Below are 13,475 nucleotides of genomic sequence, written 5' to 3' on the forward strand. Positions count from 1 at the left end.
CCAATTCTTTTTTGGAAGGAAGCAAGAATAAATGCTTAGATACATATGTACATACATATATAAATGAAATGGATTGATTACAAAGCTTCAAATACTCTAAAACTTACCTTGATTATCAGTAGTAGTTACTTGAGTGTCACGTTATTTTCAGCAGTGGTGACATTGCATTGTCTGTTTCTAAAATCCCACAGAATCCCTGCCTTGTTGACTAGGTTAGTCTGTCTTGGTAGTTTGGGGACTTTCTAAGACCTCTGGAAGCAATGGCAAAGAGGAAACTTGGAGCAAATGTGTAGAACGTTTTTAAAGGTCTCTTTTTGCAATAGTCAGTGATAATAGTAATTTACAATTCGGTAGGTAAGAAGCAATAATTGAGGTGCAAAATTGTTGTACTCCCCATAGTGGGGCTGTCTTTGTAGGGTTGATCTGAAAGGGAAATGATGATTCTAACAAAATTGGGGAAAAAAAGTCCTCTTAAAATCAGACCTGAAGGAAATATGAAAAGCATTGCTGTCTTTTAATAACATGGGACTTTCTTTCTCCCTTTCCAACTGAAAAGAATTAAATTTGGTTTGGATGATTTATTTAAAATAAAATATTTGAAGTGAGCTAAACAAACTTTATAAAGCTTTCGTGCGAGTGTTGTTTCTTGCCAAAGTATGAGCTATGGCCTAAAGCGAGTCTCACTTTGCCTGGGCTGCGCGTCACCGGACTGTGAGCTAGGTGCCAAGAAGGCCACTGTCTGTTGTGCCTGTAGCACTTGCTTTATGTGAAATGTTATCTTACTGCGTGTTGGCAAACAGTAGGTGGAATCTTGACCTAACCCCCCAACAGAGACCTGAAATCAGATAAACTCTTTGCTGGCAGAATGTCTGTTTTCTTACATGGAAATCATACTTGGTGGCAAAGTTTTCACTGATAAGAGAGGAGTGTGTGTGTGTGTGTGTGTGTGTGTGTGTGTGTGTGTGTAGATAGAGGGAGAGAGGAAGAGGGGAGACAGGGAGAGAGAGAGAGAGGTTGACTGTATGAGAGAATTTAGTCTCTTATGCATCTGCAAGACCAGAGGCAACTAAAGGCAGCCCACAAGTAGATGCCCAGCCCCAGGTCTCGTAGATTCATTATGCTGTGCCTGTAGCTACATCATACCTAACCATCAGCATCCCAACCTAAAAGGAGAGTTCATGATTACATAACACAGAGGCGGGGAGAGTATACTGAGCACAGATGTGCATTTAATTGAAATAACCTCAACTACATATCCCACAAGTAACAGGAAATATCAGATTTCAGCAACTCAGGGTGTGAGGAGGCTCACGGTTGCCAGGTGACTTTTTAAACCCCCGAAGAGTTAGTTTCCAGCTGTGTGCAGCATTGGTGTGCCTGCTCCCCAAGAGGGCCCCTGCCCGCGGCGTGCACCCATCATGGGCACTGCGGAATTGTCCCAGCTGGTTTTGGCACATCTTACTTCAGTCACTGGGCACGGCTACAGGTATCTCCAATTAAAGAGTAGCTGTAGGAGGGAGACTACAACAACAACTTAATGAAACAGTGACCTTGGGGCCCATTTTATGAGAAATCACCACTGACAGAGGTTCCGCAAATTAGTAATTCTGTGTTTGAGCAAGTTTTCTGGCCTCCGAGACTGTAAGCAACTCCAGGTCCCTTAACACCAAGAGTCTGTCCTTAACTCAGGAAAGCAAGGAAATTTGAAACTGGAGCTCAAGATGCTTGTAGAATAAGAATTTGTGGTGTTGACTTTAGCCCTGCCAAGGAGGTGTTAAGCTCAGTGGCCACTGAAGTTTCTGCTCAAGCATCTGGAGTTGGGTCTGTCACTTCTCCTGAGGCCCAACTAGCAGACAGGGGTGGCAAATAAAATCCAACTGTACCACACATGGTGGCTAGGAAATCACACGCAGGCAGGAACCGCATTGGAAGGGGTATGAGGAAATCAGTTTGTTTTCTGTTTTATATGCTGCTCTGTTCTAAGGGATACTGTTACTTTAAATTTCCTGGCTATAAATTGTGCAGAGTTGAAGGAGGAGCCTGAGGTTCTCAGGAGTCATCCTTTATCCACCGCCTATTGTCGGCTCTTACAGGGTGTTAGTACTCAATAAGTTCTGACTGTTTAGTTAACAATCATCATCTTTGTCGTCATCATCATCAAATAACAGTAAGGCAATAATTGCAACAGCAGTGGCAGCAGCAAGCAGCTAATATTCATTTGTATCTGCTAAGTGTCTAAACACTGTTGTGGGCTATCTCATGTGGTCTCATTTGATCCTCATAGGCATCTTGAGGTCAAGTAATGTTATTAGTTCCCTCTTACAGCTGAGGGAACTGAGACTTAGTGGTTAAGAAGGATGCCCAAGGCAAGTGGTGGAGCCTGAATTCTGACAAGGAAGTCTGGCCCCAGGGTCTGGGCTGGAATTTCTAGCGTTGACTTCTTTGTCAGATTGTCCAGTTTGATAACCAGCCGCAGTTAGGAAGGGAGGAGAAGGTCTGGAGGACTTCGCAACTGCTAGAGGTTGGCGATTAGAGAAGGACGTTAGGAGGAGTTTCCAATTTAATAGCGTTTCCCCCGACCCCGCCCAGGAAGAACTGTAGACTCAAAGGTTCAGTCTTTCATCCACCTGGCGACACCTCCACCTTTCTGCCTGCGGCAGAGCAGCGATAGTTGGGATGCTCTGTGCTCACTGATGAATCAAACTTTCTTGGTTTTCCACGTCCACTCACTTTTCCAACTATTTTTTTTTCTTTTTAAAGATTGGCACCTGAGCTAACAACTGTTGCCAATCTTTTTTTTTTTTTCTGCTTTTCCCCAAACTACCCCAGTACATAGTTGTATATTTTAGTTGTGGGTCCTTCTAGTTGTGGCATGCGGGACGCTGCCTCATTGTGGTCTGATGAGCCATGCCATGTCCACGCCCAGGATCTGAACCAGCAAAACCCTGGGCTGCTGAAGCGGAGTGCGCGAATTTAACCACTTGGCCATGGGGCTGGCCCCTTTCCAGGTATTTTCTCCTTCTGGCAACTCAGGGTTGAGATAGTTCCAGTGGTAAGAGAAGATCTCCCCAAATTGCCTTACAACATTAAAATATATATAGTTTTAAACTTGAAGTAACTGTGTATAATTTCTACCAGGAGTAAGAAAGAGCAAAGTTGCTCTGCCACTCAAGCTCATCACCATTTTAGCATCATGAAATTGTATAAATGAATGAACCTTAACTATGAGGTCAACCCTCCCACTTCTCAGGTGAGGAAACTGAAGCTTATGGTAGAGCTGGGATAAGAACCCTTTTTTTTTTTAACCTCCTATCCAGTATTACTCTATAATATCATATGGCCTCTCTGGATGTTTGCTTGGGAAAGATTTTTCTTTTCTGGATTTTTGTCTTTTTGATGAGGAAGATTGTCGCTGAGTTAACATCTGTGCCAATCCTCCCCTATTTTGTATGTGGGACGCCACCCGCAGCATGGCTTGACAAGCAGTGTGTAAGTCCGTGCCTGGGATCTGAACCTGTGAACCCCAGGGTGCTGAAGTGTGCGAACTTCACCACTACGCCATTGGGCTCGCCCTGGGACAGTTATTTTTAATATAGATATTCCACTATTAAATCATTCAATGAAAAGTTACTTCCTTGTCTAATTTTGAAAGAATATAGTTTGTACATAAAGAGATTAATAAATTCATTATTAGACACCTGGTACATCTAGCCAAGGTGGCCATCTTGAATCTCAAGAAAGATGCAAATACTCAGTTTTAACGGAAAGAACTTATAACCAAAATCCCTTAGCAATGGTTCACCTAAAATACAGTGACATGACGAAACACACAATACAAACCTCAAACTCTGGAACTGAAAAGTACACTTTCTGGAAAATACTGTATAATAAATTACACATTACTGTATGCAAAGCTGAGGTAGATTTATTCCTCTCTGGAGGTCACATCTCCTATGAGCAAAATAAGAGCAACGAAAGTTGCTACTTCTGCCGCCACTGCAGTTACGGTTGCTCCCATTACCAGCAGTGATTTATCGAGTGTGAGTCCCTGTCAGACATTGTGATGAATGCTCTCCATGCATTCTGTCGTCTAACCCTCACACTGATCCATGAAGTGGAAGCTATTGTTATCCCCACTTTACAAATGAGAGAGCTGAGGGTCTGCGAAATTGAATAGGGGCGGTCCATTGTTACCCTGGTCCATGAGACTCCAAAGCCAAACTTTTCGCCACTATTCTACCATCTCTATCGACTATATTTGTATTCGCTTTGGAGCTTTACCTCCAATTATATATGACGTTTGCCAATTTCTTTCCTCTATTCACGACCACAGGCTTCATTTGAAAGTAGTTGCATTTGCTCACCCTTTTAAAACCTTATCTACGTTTATGAGGTCACTTAACCTCTTCAGTCTCTTGAGTTACAATACTTGAGTTCCAAACTTCCCTGGGAGTTTGGAGAAATAACCCATCAGCTGCACTCTGTAGCTCCCTTCGATGTGAAGTTCATTTAATGAATACTATCCTTCTTTCTCCTTGTCACAGCCTCCTTCTTGGTTAATACTCTCTGCCCCCAACCATCGCTCTACTCCTCTGCTCTGCCCTTTCATTTTTCTTAGTACAAGCATCTGTTCTCCTTTTGCTTTTTGCCTTTTCATCCTGTGATCTCACAGCTCTGCCTCCAGTACCCCTTCTGTAGTTGCTCTCTCTCTCATTCTGGTTTCTGATTTGTCCAAACTTCAAGTTTCTTAACATATATCTTCTTGACAAGATGCTAATATGGTGGATCTCAGCTTCTAATCTTTTTGGAGAGCACATTCTTCTTTCAAAGTACTGCATTTGAATTGTATTAACAATAGCTACCTTGATTTTCCAAATTATCTGGATCGGGAGTTGCACGGAGGGATTAATCGTTCTTTCCAACCCCTCCCTATCTGTTGACTGAGTTCTGGCACCCCCGTAATCCCAGCTGCACAGGTTTTGAGCCTTACTGTTATTTCTCATACTTTTGGCATTTCTCTCCCATGTTGCTAATCAGTCATGAAGTCGGTTGATTGTCTTTTTGTGTTGTTTTTCTGATAAATAATTTCCTTCCCATTCCCATGGCAGCCAGACCTTCATCCTATTGCCTGCAACTACCCTCTGTCTTTTCTCCTGCAGCCCTTTCTGCGTGCTGCTGTCAGAAACCCAAACCTGGCTTTCACAGAAACCTACACCAGTTTCCTTCACTGATCTCTCACAGAGTTTCCCAGAGTTTGTTTTATAAAACACTAGTGCTGAGCGATGGTAATGAGTAATATTTTCAAAACAAGCTTCAAGATTAAATACATTAGGGAAATGCTGGGTCAAGTAAACTTAAATGTGTTTCTTTACTCCAGAATTCTCAGAGCCCTTTCTCTGCCAATGTGCAGGGTAAACTTGCAGGAGGGTGATGGAGTATAAAGTACCTCCCGAACTAATTTGAGCTGCAGAGCTTTTTTTATTTCTACTTATTTTGGCAGAGCAACAGGCAGGATTGATGTTTCATAGGAAACACGTTAAGAAATGTTGGTTCTTGGGAATATATTTAAACTTCTCAGGCTGGCAATAAATCTCAGGCCAATTTATTTAGACAACTTGGGTGTCTCCCATCTCCCAAAGCAACTTCCCACTTGGGTCAGCTCGGTCTCCTGGTCCTCTTGTGTAAGCTGCCTTCTTTCCTATGGCTATGACTTTATTAACATTCTTCTTTTGACCGAGCCAGCTTACTCCATTCTAGTCCCAAATCTACATTTTATATGACTTTTATAGACAAACTCAACTCACATTGCCTTTTCAACAAATCTGCATTTTATATGTGTTTTACAGTCTTATCCAACTCTATTTTAGCCAGGGCTGGGTATCTATTTGCTGGATTTGCATAGCGTTTATAATAAAAAAAATGAATCATAACCACTCTGAGTATCGATTATGTTCCCAGCAGTTTTACAACGCTATTCTTGTCTTTATAGCCACCCTGCAAGGTAGCTGTTCTTAGACCCACATTATAGGTGAACAAACTGAGAGTTAGGTAGTTGGTTTGCACAGGATTTTGTCATCATTAAGTGGAAAGATTGAGATTCAAACCCAAGACTCTCTTCAAAGCAACAGCCTTAATGTTTGCAAAGCTCTAAGGTGGCTTTGAAGCTGGAAGCTAGGTTACTGGGAGATGTGGAACCCACCTCTTCAGCTCAGGTGCACAGCTCTCTTCATTGATAAATAACAATTTCTAGTTTAAAGAGAGCAGACATTTTAAGGTCAGAGCTTGGATGACAAGAGTGACAAAAATGCATCGTCTATCACCAGTTTGTATTAACACTTGGTGAGTTTCTAGCATCCTGGAAGGTGCCCTGGAGAACATGGATAAAAAGCTGATACAGACCCTGAGTTTAGAAATTTGTAATGTAGTTGGGGAGATGAACTATAAACACATTAAATAAGAGAACCATGTGATTAACCATAGTTAACTTCTAGATAGGTGGTTTTAAACTGAAGGTCATGGACTCCTAGGAGGTCGTTGATCGGTTTTGGAACAGGGTGTCTATGAACCTCTACATTTTAGTGGATACACTCATGTGCCTTGGAAGGAAGAGTGTTTACACATTCCTTCAGATTCCCAAAGAGCTCTGTGATTCCAGGTAGTTAACAACAACAGTTGCACAGGATGCCGTGGTATAGGGTGTGAGAGGAAGCATCAAGTCATGATGGGTAAGGCACTGGCCTCAGAGCTGCAGAGACCGAGTTGGACTCTGTCTTTACTGCTGGTGGTTGACTGACCATGGGCAACATGGCAACCTCTCCAGATTCATTGCTAATAAATTATGGTAATAATATACAGTGTGCAGGGGAGTAGTGAAGATTAAAGGAGACAGTGAAAATATGGAAAACATCTGGCACGGTACCTGGCACAAACTAGTCACTTTAGACTAGTCACCTTGGCTTTTGCTAAGTTCATTAGTTTCCTATCACTGCTGTAACAAATTTCTACAAAAGTGGTGGCCCAAAATGATACAAGTTTATTATCTTACATATTCTGGAGGTTAGAAGTCTGGAATGGGTCTGAATGGGCCAAAACAGGTGTTGGCAGGGCTGAGTTCCTTCTGGAAGCTCAAGGGGAGAACCATTTTCTTGCCTTGTTCAGCTTCTAGAGGCTGCCCACATTCCTCAGCTTGAGGCCACCTTTCATCTTCAAAGCCAGCACTGGCGACCTGAGTCCTTCTCCTGCTGCATCACTGGGACACTCAGGCTCCTGCCTTCCTCTTTCACTTGTAAGGACCCTGGTAATAATATTCATCCTGCTGAGGTTATCCAGAATAATCTCCTCATCTCAAACTGACTTAGCAACCTTAATTCCGTCTGCAGCCTTAATTCCTCGTTCTGAGAGCATTAATTAATTATCCAATGAATCAATTGACTGAGCGAAATTCTGTTGATAACCTGCTACATGCCAGTCATTATATGTGCCTGTTTTAGTAAGTTTAGTGTGACCAGTTTATTTTTTTTCACTAAAGTATACTCTATAATTAATTAACCTATTCATTCAACAGATATTTATTGATACCTAATATACATTGTACCAGGCATTGCTGTGAGTAATGCAAAGATGAATCCATTTATCATATATGTAGTATATATTATATATATATATATATATATCCTCTCCAATATAAAAAACAGTGTGCTTATATAACTATAAGCTAGGATAGCAGTTGATTTGTCATAAGTGTGCTATGGGTTTGGTGACCATATTTTTAACCCCCAAAGTGAAAAACGTAGTGTATCTATAGGGTAGAGTATTTGAAATTAAGACTGTCCTGGAAAATCTGAGTGATATGGTTAGTTTTGCTTTTGGGGTTCAAAGGAGGGAGAAGTGATTTTGGCTGATGTATCAGGGAAATTGCTATGAGGAGTTGACATTTGAGCCAGGAGCTGAATGGTCCCTGTGCTGTGACCTGTGAGGTGTGGGGCAGACATAGGCCATTGTAGGAGCGAAGGTGAGAGATGTGGAAGTGCTGGAAACAGTTGGGGAGGCCTAGGATGTCAGCCATGGCTTTGAGGGGTAGATTTATTGTAGATTAGATCTTGAAGGTAGGGACTGCTTCCTTTGCCCTCCTGTTTGAAATTGGTGAGTATATGGGGTTGTGGAAAATATGGGAAAGAAATTTACATTTTTTCCTAAGATTTTTTTGTTTTTTAATGTATTTTATTTAATTAATTTTTGGTTTATAACATTATATACAGTTACATTCTTAAGAGTATTCCTACTCAACTTTTTTTTGTATATTAGTTTCCGTTGCCTACTTACCTTTTTTTAAAATCAGTTTCTCATATGTAGATTTGTAAGTATACCTGACGGATTATAGATCAGCAGAAAGAGACCCACTACCCCTTACTCCACCATGTTCACACAGTAAAGTTAGATTAAGTTCTTGATTGAAGAAGCCAAGGATGTAAAATCTCAAGGGAATCCAGTTGCCCCTTGGTGGAGCATCCATTGGCCCTGAGGTCTCCTGAGGGCAACAGCTGTCAAGGACACCTCTGAGTGAGGCCAGGGCCTCCTGTGTGGTGGAGAAGTTCCATTCTGACTGGGTCACATACAGCCTTTTATATTGGAAGCTTGCATCTTGTTCAGGAAGAGCCTAGACCAACAGCATGTGGGCTTGTGTTAAGGGCAGTGTTTCTAATCCCAGTCTTTCCTGGTTCTTGACCCAAACTTGCCATCATCACAAGCCTTACCCACCTGGGGTTCCCAGGAGCCCCAGCACGACCCAGTGACCCCAGAGTCCCACAGGGTCTGTTTCCCTGCAGTTTGTGTTGAGAAAAATTTAGTCATGGTTTTTATTTGAAAGACCTTCTCATGGTTTGAACACTTCTCTGGAAATGTGCCTATCTGTGTGGTGGTGTGGTACGATGAGTTGTAGAGACCGCTCTCTTTGCTGAAGTAATGGAATGAGGATGAAAGTCACTTTCTATGTTTTTAAAGTGATTTTAATGACTGGGGAAATCTTGTGATATGTTAAGTGAAGAGGAAATAAAATTTCATGTACAGGATAACCTAAACTATGTTAAAACACACAAAAACACATAAACACTGGTTATTTCTTGGTGGGGGAACCATGAGTGATACTTTCTTTTCTTCCCTATGCTTTGCTGCTTTTGTTTTGTTGTGTTTTGAGGGAACGAGGGTAGAGCCCACTCAATTTCTCTTATTTTCTTCTTTATAACACAGAGTTGCATAATTTTCCCTTAATTTTCTCTGACTGCTGTTTTGAGAACAATCACTGCTCTCAGAAGGAAGGCATTTTATCAGAATAAATATACCCATGGCAGAAAAAATGTCCCTGATGAGGTTAAGAGAAAAGCATTGGAACTACATTTTCAGAAGTGGCCTGACTCTCTTAATTCTCATAGCAATCTTATTAAAGTATATAACATCAAAGTGATATGTTTTAATCCAGTACTTTTCATTTTTTAAAACAAATATTCTTATTCCCAAAGTTTACATAGCCATTGTAAATAATGAAATGTAAATGTAAATAATAATGTAAAAACACATAAACAAGAAAGAGGAAAATAAATATCATCCGTAATTCCATGACTTAAGAGAAAAAAAACAACTCTTAATATTTGGGTTTATATACTTCTAATCTTTTTTCCTATGCCTAGAGATTTGTGTACATATATTGAAAACAAACCAAAACAAGAATGACATCTGATGATTTGACTTGAAGGACTATGAAAAAATTACCACCAACGGTAAATTGGCATCTTTCTCTCTATCCTCTGACTTACACATACTCAAGCAAAGTTAGTTACCGAGTGATCTGTTTCTTTAGTTCCAGTGTCACTCCAAGCTTTCCAGAAGAGTGTGACTGGACATCTGCGCATCTTGGACTGCAGCACACTTCACTGGGTCTGCTGGAAAAAAATGAGATGAGGATACAATGCTCATTTTTGTCCCCTAAATGTTCCTCTAGCCTTTTTCTTTTTCAGTTAGGCAGATTTTTGTGACCCTAAGATTCTCATTTTCAATCATTTTCCGGTGCACGTGTTCGCTGCTCCTACAGGATCTGGCAGGGGGACCTTGAGGTGCCAGGAAGAAGGGCCAAGGTTTCAAAATTATTTTAGTTTGTAATGCAAATGTCCCCAAATGCAACACATAATTCTCAGGCATCTTCCTAGTCATGAAATTTTGTTGGCCTCTTCGATATTGCTGTTACACAGAAAAAACATCCCGCTCTCCAGACCCTTTTCTTCCACAAGTTAGGGCCTCTTGAAAAATCTCTCTCCTGACAGCCCTGTTCACACATGATTTCCCTTGCCTGGTCTCTGTGGATGTCCCTCGCTGCTTCCCACCCAGCTATGACTAAGCTCTGGCTTCCCCAGGGCCACTATGGGCAGTATATTTTCTGTTGCTTCTTTGAGGATTTGCTTTGTCACATACTTGCCCTTGTCTATAGGTCCCTACATCTTGGCTCTTAAAAACAAGATATAACAAGAACAAAAACAAAAACAGAAAAGAATAAGGAAGAAAGAAAAAGTATTACGCATGGTTCTGTCACCAAGAAATAACCACAGTTTACAATTTTAGTGTGTGTGTGTTTGTGTATTTGTTTTAACACAGTTAAGATTATCCTGTATATAGAATTTTATTTCCTTTTTTTTCATTTAATGTGTCCTAAGCATTTCCTCGATCATGGACATTATTCACAAACTTTTTCAATTACTAGATTATAATTTGTTTTATGGATTTACTACCACATGCTTAGCTGTTCGTGTAATGTTAAGAGACAATCCATTTTCTTGTTATGTATCCATGATCAATAGGCACGTAGAACAGTGCTAGGGTAGGTAGTGAATTCTTGGTAGGTGTTAGCTATTTCTGTTTTTATTAATGATAGTCGTGATGCATTTGTTGTCAGAGCATCAGGAGAAGTTGTGGGTTGTCTCCGGTGCAGGGAGGCAATAGCCACTGCGGACTCTGGGCATTCCCTGTGCCTGTCCCCAGCTGGGAGAGGATTCCTGAGGAAGCTGGCTTCAGCTCCTTCAGTATTGCATTGGCCTTTTCAAGCTGAGGTCCATCTGTTATACGCTCAAAAGGTCAAAAGCCTTGATCGGTTCTGGGTATTCTTGCTGAGTATGAGGAGTTAGGAACTCTGGGAAAGCCCTTCTCTTGAATTTGGTTCATCTGGTGGTCAGGTTAACATTCAGTCCCTTTGTGGCACATGGTAGTATCAACTCTGAACTATAATTCTCCTGATATCACTCAAGGTGTCCCAAAGAACGGCCTTGCGCCCAGTCATCCACAAAGCACCATTTTCATGCCAGGGAGAGATTTTGTTTGTCAGAATGTGAGAGAAATGTATGATAGGATAGTTTTGAAAGTAATTGCATGGAGAAACGTCTGGAAAATGCAGTATGGGGTGGTAGATAGGTGGCAACACTAGTTGGGGGGATATAGGATCAGGAAGGTGGGAGGGGGGTACAAGGTGAAGCAGTAACATTGCAGTTGCCAGGAAAAAGCAACCAAGAAAAAAACAAGAAAGGAACAGAAATGGAAGGTGAATTCAAATATGGCTGCGCAGCTTTCAGAGCTTGTCTTCCCACCCACTTCTTTCTCCCTCCTCCCTCAAATAGTGTCTTTTATATATTCCTTACAGTATTTGTGCATTAAAACCATCATATATGCCAAAAACTAGCTCTTTTTGAGTCTCTAGCAAATATTGAAAAGGAAAGCTAACTTAGACTAAGTAATTAATCTATGAAATTCCAAATACATGTGATTTACATGGAGGCACATGAAATTGACTTATGGAATGACATAGTGATCATAACATAAAACAGCATTACTCTCCAAACACTTTAGAAATTAAAAGCAAATGTCTGCCTTGGATCCCATTGGTCCTATCAGATCAGTTGGCACATCCTTCCTCTGTCTTGACACTTAATTCTTCCCTTACATATTCAGAGTAGTTACGCATGTGAAATTCTCCTATTCTTGACCTGTTCTCCTATTGACTGGAAATTGCTCTTTTTATTATAGTTCTTTCATCATTTGGGCTAATTTCTCTAAGTGAATTCCTCATTTCCTGGTTGGTCATGCCTCCTCGAAAACATAAAATATCTTTAAATGGAGAACAAATCAAGGCCAAATTTTGTTTTAAAAAAGAAACAATATTTAACTTTTTAATAAAAACCTTTGAGATGCCCCAAAGTGTGAAACTTGACCTGGGTCTCAAAAGTATTTGAATTAACGATATTTTGAAGTGATGAATTTATTGGAATTTCTTAAATTTACTAAATGATGGGTTTTACAATTTATTTTTTATCTAACTCGATTTTGATACATAGATCAAAATATAGGAACTTTGTATTTCTACAAAACACATAGAGACTATTAACTTGTTTCCTAATGTTATTAAACATGTATCTGTTTGGCAGTTCTATTTAGTTGTCCTTAGTAAGTATACGAGTGTTGAGTATAATACTTCTGTGTAAAACCATGAGTAAAATTTAGAATACCATGTTTCCAAATTTTTTGAATTAGTTAAATGGAAATAATACTAATGTTTTGGTGTATTGTCACTTATGTTGCTGCCTTTAAATAATTAATGAATTAATTTTGTTCTTGATTGTATGGGTTATGAAGTTAGGCCAGCTCTGTTTACAAAATTATCTTAGTCCATTTCTCCATTCCTTACATTAAGACCACAGAAGCTTATTAAGTCTCCAAAATAGAGATGCTTTAAAAATTTAGAGGTGTTGTAAATAACTTTTAAGTATAAAAGCACCAGTAGTATTACATGTCCTTGGATGTTAGGCACAAACTTCTAAAACAACCAAATTTAAAAAAATTTTTTAATTGATTTCACTTAGTGCATCTCTGCTAAGGCCCTCCCTTACCTGGCAGGTGCCCCTTCCAGATTTATGTCAGGAACCCCTGACTTCTCTCTGAATCCTTCGCTTGGTTTATGACCTTGCTTTTGTCTCTCACTCATCCGCAGAGCCCGGCGTTTGCACGGTATTCGGAGATCCCCACTACAACACTTTTGACGGACGGACATTTAACTTTCAGGGGACATGTCAGTACGTTTTGACAAAAGACTGCTCCTCCCCTGCCTCGCCCTTTCAGGTGCTGGTGAAGAACGATGCGCGCAGGACCCGCTCCTTCTCTTGGACCAAGTCGGTGGACCTGGTGCTGGGCGCGAGCATCGTCAGCCTCCAGCAGCACCTGACCGTGCGCTGGAACGGCTCGCGCATCGCGCTACCGTGCCAGGCGCCGCAGTTTCACATCGACCTGGATGGCTACCTCTTGAAAGTGACGACCAAAGCAGGTGGGCTTCCAAGAAGCAAGTGGCTTCTGTGTCCCTCTGGCCCTTCCCTCTACCTCCCCAACCTGCACAGCAACACCACCTGAGTGCTCAAGAGCTGTGGCTCCTCCTCCTCTGTGTAGGACAA

The 13,475-nt window shown here is 41.0% G+C and overlaps 1 protein-coding gene across 7 annotated transcripts in view; it reads left to right on the forward strand.

Annotated features, from left to right (window-relative positions):
* Window positions 1-13,475, forward strand: part of BMPER (BMP binding endothelial regulator) — a 234,154-nt gene that overhangs the window by 147,341 nt on the left and 73,338 nt on the right. For 5 of the 7 annotated variants that reach the window (XM_070264816.1, XM_070264818.1, XM_023639501.2 and 2 more), the window contains exon 12: window positions 13,022-13,351. The exons of the other annotated variants lie outside the window; for them this stretch is intronic. In XM_070264816.1, coding sequence (XP_070120917.1) covers window positions 13,022-13,351 — 330 coding nt within the window. The remainder of the gene's footprint in view (window positions 1-13,021; window positions 13,352-13,475) is intronic. 7 annotated transcript variants of the gene reach the window in all.

The sequence above is a fragment of the Equus caballus genome, chromosome 4 (genome assembly GCF_041296265.1).
Source record: "Equus caballus isolate H_3958 breed thoroughbred chromosome 4, TB-T2T, whole genome shotgun sequence".
NCBI lineage: Eukaryota > Metazoa > Chordata > Mammalia > Perissodactyla > Equidae > Equus > Equus caballus.